Raw genomic sequence first — 11718 nt, forward strand, 5'->3', positions numbered from 1 at the left:
AGAGCGAGACCCCGCTCAAAAAAAAAAAAAAAAAAGAAACATGGCATTTGCCCCGGGTTCCACCCAGGCGCAGAGTTCGGACAGAATGAAACCTCCACCCTCTGATCTGCTTGGCAGCTGGCCTTCTGCCTTCTAGCTAGAGTGGAAAAGAGGGAGACATATTGAGGCTGAGAGCAAAGCAGAAAGTTGTGGTATGTTGGGAAGCATCTGGACTCCAGGTTTCTTTGGCCTTTGTATCTAACAAAGCCTTTTCTCACACCATTCCTGTGACTGCAACATAACAAGGTCCTGCCTCAGAGACTGTTTTCAAACATAAAACAGAACCCAACATCAGTAACTGATTGCAAGAAATCCTATTCAGTTTACCTGATCTAAAACTTCTCGGGGGTTTTCAGCCTCTTTCTTGAGCTTTGAAAATAAACCTTTGGGTGGAATCAAGATCTGAAATACAGAAGAGTTAAAGCAACTGTCAGTGCTTTACAGTGCGGTACAAAGAGGCAGCCTTCCTGGGCCTGTGATAAAGCACAGGAAACGAGGAAGCATGGGATTCTGTGTCCCAATCCCGGCTCCACTTGGCTGTGGGACTTTGGGCAAGTTACTTAACCTCAGTAACTTGATTTCCTTCTCCAAAATAATGGCACCACCACTCAAAGTTGGCACCATGAACTTAAAAAGGCTGCTTCAAGGATTAGCAGGAAAGCATGCAAAGCACTAGCAGATTACCCAGAACATGGTCAGTACGAGATGGCTGCTTTCATGAGACTGACCTGCTCTTATCCTTTCGAAAACACTACACAGGTCTCCCCTGACTATCCTATTCAGAACCGCAGTCTACCTGCCCCACCTCCCTCTATTTCTGCCCCCTGCTTTCTCTCTCTCCATAGTATTTAGCACCATGTGACAGACACTAACAATGCACCTGACTCCTCCTCACTAGACTAGAAACTCCATCAAGACAGGGATTTTTTTTTGTTCACGATTACATCTCCAGTCCCCTGACTAATGTCTGACAATGAATATTTACTGAGAGAACAAATGTTGCCTTTGTTCTAAAGGGCCCAAAAAGCTTCTACTGCCACTGGCAAAGTGGCTCAGCCCTATCCCAGTCCCTCCTTATATGTTTAGCCCAAGAATCTATCTGCTCAGTCTTCCATGGCTAGAAACAGACACCAGTACCCTCAAGTTACAGTGGTAAATGCCAATACCCAAGTTCTGAAGAAGAAAAAACAGGAAAGTAATAGAATAAAAAGTGATCTGGGACCTTTAACCCTGGAAGCAGTCCACTGGGAGAAATTAATCCAGGGCTCCTTTAAAATTGATATTGCATATTTATAGTAACTCTTGGCCTTGGGCCTTCAATGATTGTTATTTAAGCTACCATACTAGCTTCTGGATTTGGTCATTTTTTAAACACACACATTTTTACAATTATTTCTAATTATATATTTAAAAGTGAGTAAAGTTAGGAAATTCTCAAGTCCTTTCAAGTCAGATCTTTGAGGTGTTGTTTCTGGATATGAAGAACAGATGTATCCCACTGAAAACGGAAGGAAAACAACCTCCATGATATGTGTAGCAAGAAAAATGTGCCACAGGTAAAGCTATACCAGCACACTTTGCAATACATTAATAATCTAATTATTTTTTAAATGCCAGAACTGACTTGTCTAGATTCTTGATTGCAGCTCTGTCACATGATAACTGAGCTCTTAGGGTCTGGAGTAAAAATGCCAGAGCTCAAGCCCCAGCCCTGCCACCTCCTAGCTATGTGACCCTGGCCATGTTAACTTCACTGCACCTGTTTTCTCTTCTGTAAAGTGAACATAGTAAGAGTGGCTACCTTATAGGCTACTGGAGATTAAATGAGAAGATGCTGCACACATAATTTCTTAGTGATGTTAGTTATACTGACTTATATCACATCAAAGCATCTCTCAATGCCTATTTAAATGCTATTTCCAAATTAAGGCACTTTATAAGCTGAAGAACCAAAGTTTTACGGTCAAATGTGGTTTAAATCTCAGCATAGCTACTTACTAGCTGATAGACCTTGAGTACGTGACTTCACCTTTCTGAGCCCATTTCTGCTTCTGAAAGACGGGGGGAAAACACCTCATGGCTTCTTGTGAGGACTAAATTAGGTAAAAGGAGGCAACTGTTAAAGGCTGACTTCTTCTCAGGGCCTTACTAGGCAACTGAAAATGGAAATGTACTTAAAAGCAGCAAGCACCACTTGGCCTTGTCACATAGCAGGCAATCGCCTAATGGTAGTTAGCAAGCATGTACTTCCCTTCTCTTTAGAAACAAGCAGTCTGTGTTGCACTGAAATAAATAACTGAATAGAAATCAAGGTTTTACATTAAACTGGGATTCAAAACATTTGCTCAAAGGCCCCATGGAGAAGCGATGTCCTTGTAGACAGTGAGTGGACACAGTTCTTCCAAGGGTAAGATGTTTTCCTTTCCTGGGCCCAGGACCCCAGCCCCATCCTACCCAGGCACCTTGGTGTACTGCTCCACTAGCTTCGTGAAGTAGTTGAAGAGGCTGTGCTGTGGGCGGAGAAAGTCAAACTGGTAGTTGCGCTGCTCTTTCTGCATCAGCTGGGTCAGAAACTGGCGCCCATTCCTGGCCACAAACTGAGCCGTCAGTTTCACCACATCCAGGTCGAAGGCTGAGATGGAGGGGGGATCAGCAATAAACTCAAACTCAGGAGGAGGCTCTTTGGGCACGATGGTCTCTTGGATTACTTGGGCTTGGACCTAAGATGCAAAGGGAGTATGAGGCAAGAGGCACAGGAGTGAATAGGCTCCAGGGGAGGGGAGGGGACATTGGTATACACCCCTCAACAAGATGCTGTGAACCTCTAGACTTCTGTTAATTATGCACACACCACTAGCAATTGGTGTGAGAGAATTCTAAAAATCACAAGAGCATTGATTTCCCAGCCAACTATGGTCTCAACTCCCTGAATGACTCTGAGTGAGAACCATTCCCCTCTGTACCTCTATTCCTGACTTGAAATTGAGGGCCAAAACTGGGTGACAGAAGATCCAACAGGAATATGGTTTATTAAATCCCATCCAAGAGTGACGGAAGTGCAGAAGGCCTACGTGTGTGCAGAAAACCCCACTGTACAAAATGTTTCCATGACCTCCGCATGAATCGTGAGGTAGAACAGGTACTGTGAATCTTCTTTATAGATGAAACAACTGAGGTAGCCTGAGGGTCTAGGAGTAGTACACTGCAATGTAAGGTCTTAGAATCTGACCTCAACCTTTATATCACACTGCAAAACGAGGAGCTGCCTTTTCCACCATGGTTCAGGAGTACAGAAGGCAGGTCTGGACTGGAGGAATAACATGTCAGCCTCTCTCTTCATTCATAACCCTAATAGTCCCTAGTGCTGGGCCTCAGTACAAGGAAGTGGTATTAGGGGAGGCCAGATAGAGGGGTCCTGGGAAGAAGAGACAGAAGGGAAGGGATAGAATAAGGAGGAGCCCACAGGCCACATTACATCCTTCAGCACAGCCAACTAGGAAGTCCTTCACCCATCATGGCACTGCCCTCACACTCTGAGCAAGGCCTTGAATAAATCACACTTCCCCCGACTGTCAGATTCCTCATACAGCCTCTGTGAGGGGTCAATGAGACAAGACTCCTGAAGTTTTAAGCGCAGAGTTTGACAAGGAGTGCTTGGGAAATGCCAACTAACATCAGTACTTTGCTGTCTGGGTCTCAGTCTGCCTCTGAGAGATGGGGATAACAACCTCACTTCTCTCCCTGGGTGGTTGTGAAGTTTGGAGTTAATTGTGTACCCCCAATCCATATCCCTGCTTCCCTCTCAAGCCCTGCGTAAGTGAAGGGGGCACTGGGCTCCAAACCTTCTGGGGCAGCTGCTGCTGGGTGGCCTGCTGCTGCTGCTGCATGACCTTGGGGATGGCGGCTGACGGCTCCTGAGCCTTCCCCTCCTTGAACTCGCTGACCTTGTGGCGGTAATAGGCATGGTAAGGGTCATTGGGGTTCAGAAAGTTGAACTTGGGGTTGTTGATCTCGTTCTGCCGGATCCTAGCTTCAAATTCAGGCCCATTTCTAGAGGGAGAAAAAACAGCAAGAATAAACGCCACATCCCTTGTGCCTGCTGAGATCTAGAACACTGCCCATTGGAACGTCCTTTTTGCCACCACCCACTGCTCAAACCAGTCCAGCCCTCAGCACAGCAGATGTCCTCCTCCAGCCTCCTGGCATTGGCGATCAGTGCCATGTGCCTCACTCAGCTCGAACCAGGCCGCCTCTACCATGGGGTCTCCCTGAACCCAGTCATTCCTTAGCTCCTTTTCCAGTTCTGCCATTTCCAAAATCACCTAGGTTGTCGCTCATTTCTTTTAATAAAATTTACTTTAAAAAAAATCTATTTAAAATGGACAATACACATTACTACTTCAAATTTTAAAAAATCAGTATGCCTTTACCAACAAAAGGTAGCCAAAAGTGAATATGATGAAAACAAAGTAATACTGTCAAAGTTTAGCTGGAAGTTTGCTGAGACTAGTTCTCTTAGTTCAAAGGGGTAGCAAGTGCTGGAGAGGTGTAAAAGGTACATGAGCACCAAACCTAGACTTTGTCCTCTGAGTAACGAGAAAGACTGAAAGACATGAAAATTTAGTTGATTTGAGCCTGGGCAACAAGAAAAGACCCTAACTCTACAAACAATTTTAAAAATAAATTAGCTGGGCATGGTGGCTTGTGCCTCTAGTCCCAGCTACTCAGGAGGCTGAGGTGGGAGGATCACTTGTGCCCAGGAGTCTGAGGCTGCAGTGAGCTAGAATCGTATCACTGTACTCCAGCCTGGAAAACAGAGTGAGATCCTGTCTTTTGTTTTTGTTTTAAGAAACAAAAACAAAAAAACCCAAATTAATTGGTTTAATGCCTTGTCCAAGTACTGCCTAAAACCACCCCAATTATAATAGTGAGGCCCACACAGGAAACATGCTCAGCAAGGACTCAGCCTCGTCCAGCTGTATAAGGCACCTTCAGATGACAGGGGTGTGGTAAGATCAGCAGGGAGGTCTCCAACCACTGTCTGTACTTGGGATGGTTCCCCAGATATGCCCCATGTCCCCAGCAAGCCTTCAAAACCTCAGGATAATGAAAAAATGTCCCTGTAATGATATTTAGGGAACCCTGATTTTTAAAATGTCCGAACAGTAATACTTCAAAGTGCCACACCTACATACAACATCTGTGTCAGTCAGAAAATCCACGGACCTTAAAGACACAAGATATGAACACATTCAAGTTGCAGGCTCACTACCGACTCACTCTGACCCAGAGCAAGTTACCAAACTACTCTTTGATTCCATTTCCCCACGTGTAAAAAGCAGCTAACACCAGTTTCCCTTTCTACCTTGAAACATTATTGAGGAGATGCCAAAGTCTTCTTTTTGTTTTAGAGACAGGGTCTCACTCTGTTACCCAGGTTGGAGTGCAGTAGTACAATCTCAGCTCACTGCAACCTCCACCTCCTGGGCTCAAGGGATCCTCCCACCTCACCCTCCTGAGCAGCTGGGACTACAGGCATGCACCACCATGCCCAGCTAATCTGTTTTATATTTTGTAGAGATGGCATTTCACCATGTTGCTCAGGCTGGTCTCGAATTCCTGCACTCAAGTGATACACCCACCTTGGTCTCCCAAAGTGACAAAATTACAGGTGTGAGCCACTGAACCCAGCCCTTAAAGTCTTTTCAAATCGTACAGTGGCCTGCAAATGAAAGGGGCTAGGAGGGGTTGTTCCATAAACATCGTCTATGGGGCCTTCCATTGCTCCTCTGGTGAGAACCTTGTACTTAGAACTGCCCCAAACACATCAAGGCATGGCCCCAGCATCTATCTGGTGCCAGCCAGCCGGCTCCACTCTCTTCTGACTTTCATATCCCTGGCCTGTGAGTTTAAGAGGGGGTGGGAGCCTGGCACAGTGGTGCACACTTGTAGTCCCAGCTACTCAGGAGGCTGAGGTGAGAGGATCACTTGAGTCCAGAAGATCATATCCAAGCCTGGACAACAAAATGAAATTTCATCTCTTAAAAAAAAAGTTTTTTTTAATTTTAAGAGAGACGCAGTACTGTACCCCAGATCAAGCAGTACAGCAATGTGTGCCACACTAGTGATCAACACCCAGGCTGGCTCCTCAGCAAGTCCTGGTCATACCCTGCCATATGACTAACATCATGAGGTCTCAATTTGACAGTACATTAGTCTAACTGGAACCTCATGCTTTGGAAAAAAAATTCTCCCTACTCCTTAAATAATGCAAACCACACATAAGAATGAAGGTGAATGCACACTTAAATCCTGCTCAACTAGGCCACTATACCCAGCAAATGCCTCGGGCAGACAAAGGGCTCCTGGAAAAGGGGGCCCTGGTTGTCTCCTGTACCACTGCCTAGGCCATAACTTTACCCCATCTGGGAACAATCTGAAAGATAAAACAATGAGAAGGCTTGGCATGTTCATTCCAAACTATTCTGTTGCTTTAAATTAGCTTAACATTAATTTTAGAATCATACTCTCCACCAGAAGGAATAGATTTCAACAGAAAAAAACATGATTCTGACTCAACCCAGCTGCTGAGACTTTTTAAGGGTAATTTCCACTTCAGTTTCTTGCAGGAACATGCAGGAAACGAAAGGCCTAACCTAGTGAAAAAACTTTTGGAAAACTGCTCAGTTGTGGATTTCTACTGCTTGCTCCATAAATACACATGAACCTAGGAGAAGTGAAGCACAGAGTTCTGCACGTCTGCTTTAACTAGGATATTGGTCTGTCTCTTTGTTGCAATGTAAACCATAAGTTCACAGATTTTGTTTATTTACTTTTTTTTTTTTTTTTTGAGACGGAGTCTCGCTCTGCCGCCCAGGCTGGAGTGCAGTGGCCGGATCTCAGCTCACTGCAAGCTCCGCCTCCTGGGTTCACACCATTCTCCTGCCTCAGCCTCCCGAGTAGCTGGGACTACAGGCGCCCGCCACGTCGCCCGGCTAGTTTTTTTTTGTATTTTTTAGTAGAGACGGGGTTTCACCGTGTTAGCTAGGATGGTCTCGATCTCCTGACCTCGTGATCCACCCGTCTTGGCCTCCCAAAGTGCTGGGATTACAGGCTTGAGCCACCGCGCCCAGCTGTTTATTTACTTTTGAGGCGGAGTCTCATTCTGTCACCCAGGCTGGAGTGTAGTGGCACCATCTTGGCTCATTGTAACCTCTGCCTCCCGGGTTGAAGCAATTCTCCTGCCTCAGCCTTCCAAGTAGCTGAGACTACAGGTGCCCGCCACCACACCCAGCTAATTTTTTGTATTTTTAGTAGAGACGAGGTTTCACTATGTTGGCCAGGCTGGTCTCGAACTCCTGACCTCAGGTGATTGCCTGCCTCAGTTTCTCAAAGTGCTGGGATTACAGGTGTAAGCCACCACACTGGCTCACAGATTTTAGAAACGCCTACAAAAGCAATCATCATAGCTAAAAATCAATCTAGGGATGTGCATGGTTTTGGATTTTTTTCTTTTTTTGAGATAGGGTCTTGCTCTGTCGCCCCAGGCTGGAGTACACTGCCATGACCATAGCCTTGACCTCTCAGGCTCATGTGATCCTCCCAAGGGGCTAGAACTACAGATATGCGCCACCACGCCCAGCTAATTTTTTAATAGAGACAGGGGTCTCACTACGTTGCCTAGGCTGGTCTCCAAATTCTGGGTTCATGCGATCCTCCCACCCTGGCCTCCCAAAGTGCTGGGATTACAGGCGTGAGCCACCTAACCTGGTCATATATGTTTAAAGGGACTTTGGACGCACTCTTATTTCTTTAGCAGCAAAAGATGGCACAAAATTATCGGAAACTACTTGGCAAAATGTTTAAGAAATCTTTCAAGGATGCTCTTTTAGCCAATAATGAGCCACACAGAATTTTCTTCTAAGGAAACAATCTAAAAGGGAAAGAAAATGCTCAGAGATTTCCCCACAGCTTACTTTGCCAAAATGAAATGTTGGGAACAGGCCAGGTGCAGTGGTCATGCCTATAATCCCAACACTCTGGGTGGGTGAAACATGAGGATCACTTGAGGCCAGGCGTTCACGACCAACCTGAGCCACACAGAAAGACCCCCATCTTTACAAAAAAACTAAAAAAAAAAAAAAAAAATTAGCTAGGTGTGGTAGCAGGCACCTGTAGTCCTAGCTACTCAGGAAGCTGAGGTGGGAGGATAACTTGAGCCCAGGAGTTCGAGGTCGCAGTGAGCTAAAATCGTGCCACTGCACTCCAGCCTGCATGTCAGATCGAGACTCTGTCTCTAAAAAAGCAATGTTGGAAACCTCCTCCTCTAAGGAAAATACAGAAATGGTGGCCAAGTCAAGGGAAGTATTTCACCTCTACATGATGCATCCTCTTAATAAAGGGCCACAGGGCATTACGAAGACCATGGAGCACAATGGAAAAATGCTTACAACACAGAGTTGAATGTGAAAGTATCTTTGCTAATATTACAAGGATCAAAAAGGATGCCAAAGACAGAAGGAAACAGAAAAAAGTGAAAACAGCTGGTAGACACTATTCTGGTAATGAGAATATGGTGATTCTTCACCCAACTCCCCTTTTTCGTATATTCTGTTTTTAAAATATCAGGGGAAAAGGGGAAGCATGAACACGGCTAAGAGTCATTAAACATTTATCTTAAACACAACAAACACTGTCTAAATCTGACATGACCCAATCATCATCATAATGTTCATCAAGCACAGAGCAGCTTTCAACCTAATACTCAGGGTAATCAAAGCCCTTGAAATGTAATGAGATGAATCTGCAGAGCTGACGCAATGAAAATCTAACAAAAGTAGGCTGGCGCCATGGCTCATGCCTGTAATCCCAGCACTTTGGGGGGCCCAGGTCGGGGGATCATGTAGTCAAGAGATTGAGACCAGCCTGGCCAACATGGTGAAACCACGTCTCTACCAAAAATACAAAAATTACCCGGGCATGGTGGTGCACGTCTGTTGTCCCAACTACTCGGGAGGCTGAGGCAGGAGAATCACTTGAACCCAAGAGGCGGAGGTTGCAGTGAGTTGAGATTGCACCACCGCACTCCAGCCTGGCAAACAGAGCGAGACTCCGTGTCATTTAAAAAAAAAAAAAAACAAACAGTCTAACCGAAGTAATCTTTAATTTTATTAGGTTGGGAAAGGAAGGAACATCCGTTAAATGATGTATACTGACTGAGACACTGCCTCAGGGGAGTGACGTGATCCCTGGAGCATGCTTCCACACACGAGGGAGCTGTCCAGAAATGCAGACTGATTGTGAAATCTCATTTTTACTTGTTTTGGTTTGAGACAGGGTCTCACTGTCACCCAGGATGGAGTGCATAGCTCACTATAGTCTCAACCTTCTGGGCCCAATTGATCCTCTTGCCTCAGCCTCCTGAGTAGCTGGGACCACAGGCCCACACCACCACAGCCAGATAACTTTTTATTTTTTGTAGACGGGGTCTCGCTATGTTGCCCAGGCTGGTCTCAAACTCCTGAGCTCAAGTTATCGTCCCACTTTGGGCTCCCAAAGTGCTAGGATTACAGGCAAGAGCCACAGCACCTGGCCTCCTCATTTTTAAATACTAGCAACAAATTGAGTTTTGAAAAACTTACTGTGAGGACAAACAAAACATCTGTAGGCTGGACATGGCCTGAGGGCTGCCAAAGGAATACCTTAAATACCCTAGAGGATGTATTGACTTTTGGAGTCAAGGGGCCATCAAAAAAATTCCATCTAAGGATGTGAGGGTAAGTATAGCGGGGAGAGACAGGAGGAACTCTGAGCAATTCCCATTCCATCTGAGGAGATGGCTAGCACTTGCACGGAACTATGGGGAGACATAGGAGGAACCTGGAGCAATTCCCATTCCATCTGAAGAGACAGCTAGCACCTGCGTGGAACTGAACTGCATGCAGCCACATGACCTCGCTCCTCCCTCACAACTCTGAGATGGCATTTTGTTCCATTTTGCAGATGAGTCATTTGAGGCTCTTGGAATGTGGTGTTTGTACAATGAGAATAATAAACTCCCCTTTTGATTTTCCTCAGGCCAGCAGCTCAGGTACAGACACACACCATCTGTCACGAAGCAGCTTTCTGGGCATTTCCTCAGGCCAGTTTTGGAAGCAGAGGCTCCTGGTGACTACGGGGCGAAGTGTGATTCTCACTTTGGCTATTGCTATGCTGTGTCAGGGACACCAGTGCTACCTATTGCCTACCCCAGTGCCATGCTGTGGTTTTTTATGAACTAAAAGGCCCAAGCCAACAATATCTCTTTAAAAACCTTTGTGCTCATTCAGTGCTGAAATCTCTTCATGCTGAAACCCACCTCTGACCCACCCAGGTAGCTCTGTTACCTGGCCACAAAGCTGGCAGTCTTGTCAACAATATTTCTGACCTCTGGAGGAGGGTAAATAATCCCCACAACTGGCTTAGAAGGTGCAGAATCCTCCTTTGAAGATGCTTCTTCTTCTGTGGGCTGTGAAAACAGGAAAAGAAATAAGGTTTTAAAGTTCCTGGTTCAGAGCAGGTTCTCCACTATCACACTCCTCTAGGATATCATTCAGAGTAGACTTTCACTCACAGACTTCGCTCAGGTTAGAACCCTCTGCTTCAGAAAAGCAGTTCTCTTAAGTTCACTGCACCTGTGGGGGCTGCTCCTGGGGACCCAGGGAAAACAGCAGCTTCCCTGGCTCCTCTCTAGTTGGACTGTCTCAGTGACACCAGGAATCTGCATTTTTACCAAATGCCCAGGTGATTCAGATGCAGGGACTCCGACTACATTCTGAGAAACCATGTTCCAGAATCCAGGCCATGTCTGGACTCCACGCACCCAGCGATGGGCTTGGCATGTAATTTTTAATGACTGTTTGCTGAACAAAGAAATGGGAAACTATTTGCGGACAAATTCTTCTGCCCTGAATGCCCTCTCTCTTCGCCTCTACTCCACTGTCAACCAACACTCGATGCTCAAGTGTTTTGTGAAATTCCACTGGAATGCTCAGCATTAACTATGCCATAAGTACCAATGTTTTTTCTCCAGCAGCTTCTTCCCTTTAGTAAACATAGGGTCAAGTCTCTTGTCTTAGAAAAATGAAGTTTCTCCTCTGCCTCCATGTTCCTTTCTGCCACTGCCTTCTCCCACCCCATCCTCTGGCAGCTAAACATCCTGAGTTCTCTTCAGTTTGCTGATCCCACTTCCCTGCCTCCCATTTGGTCCCCATTCATTTTTAGGCGCCCGCCACCTCGACAAAGTCAAAAACCACTGCCCGCAGCCATTATCTGGTCATGAATGATGATCACTCCTCCACGAAAACTCTCAACTCCTAGACCCCATTCTTATCTGTCTTCCCATCTTGATCACCATTCCATCCAAGTTTCCTTCCTGGCCTATTTCACTTCCTGCTCTGTGAAGTTGGAGATCCCCGCTCCCGCCGCCCAATTCTGTCCTTGGTTCTCTTCTCAGTTTTGACAGTGTCCTCCACTTCCCCTCCTGCCTCTATACAATCTGGCCGAAACTGATGTCCCAGAACACTCTTGTGTACTGAACAGCTTTGGGTCCAGCTAACTACTGGGCACTTTCATCTCTAACCTCTTTCCTCAGGAATAGCTACTCAGTCATCTACGCCACAAAGTTGGGGCTCCTCTCTC

At 45.9% G+C, this 11718-nt stretch overlaps 1 protein-coding gene across 1 annotated transcript in view; it reads right to left on the minus strand.

The window, feature by feature from the left end:
* Nucleotides 1-11718, minus strand: part of SF3A1 (splicing factor 3a, subunit 1, 120kDa) — a 25672-nt gene that overhangs the window by 10998 nt on the left and 2956 nt on the right. The window contains exons 2-5 of the mRNA XM_011957694.1: nt 10425-10546; nt 3882-4089; nt 2502-2759; nt 367-441 (exon numbers count right to left, since the gene is read on the minus strand). Coding sequence (XP_011813084.1) covers nt 367-441; nt 2502-2759; nt 3882-4089; nt 10425-10546 — 663 coding nt within the window. The remainder of the gene's footprint in view (nt 1-366; nt 442-2501; nt 2760-3881; nt 4090-10424; nt 10547-11718) is intronic.

The sequence above is a fragment of the Colobus angolensis genome, unplaced genomic scaffold, assembly GCF_000951035.1.
Source record: "Colobus angolensis palliatus isolate OR3802 unplaced genomic scaffold, Cang.pa_1.0 Scaffold448, whole genome shotgun sequence".
Lineage (NCBI taxonomy): Eukaryota > Metazoa > Chordata > Mammalia > Primates > Cercopithecidae > Colobus > Colobus angolensis.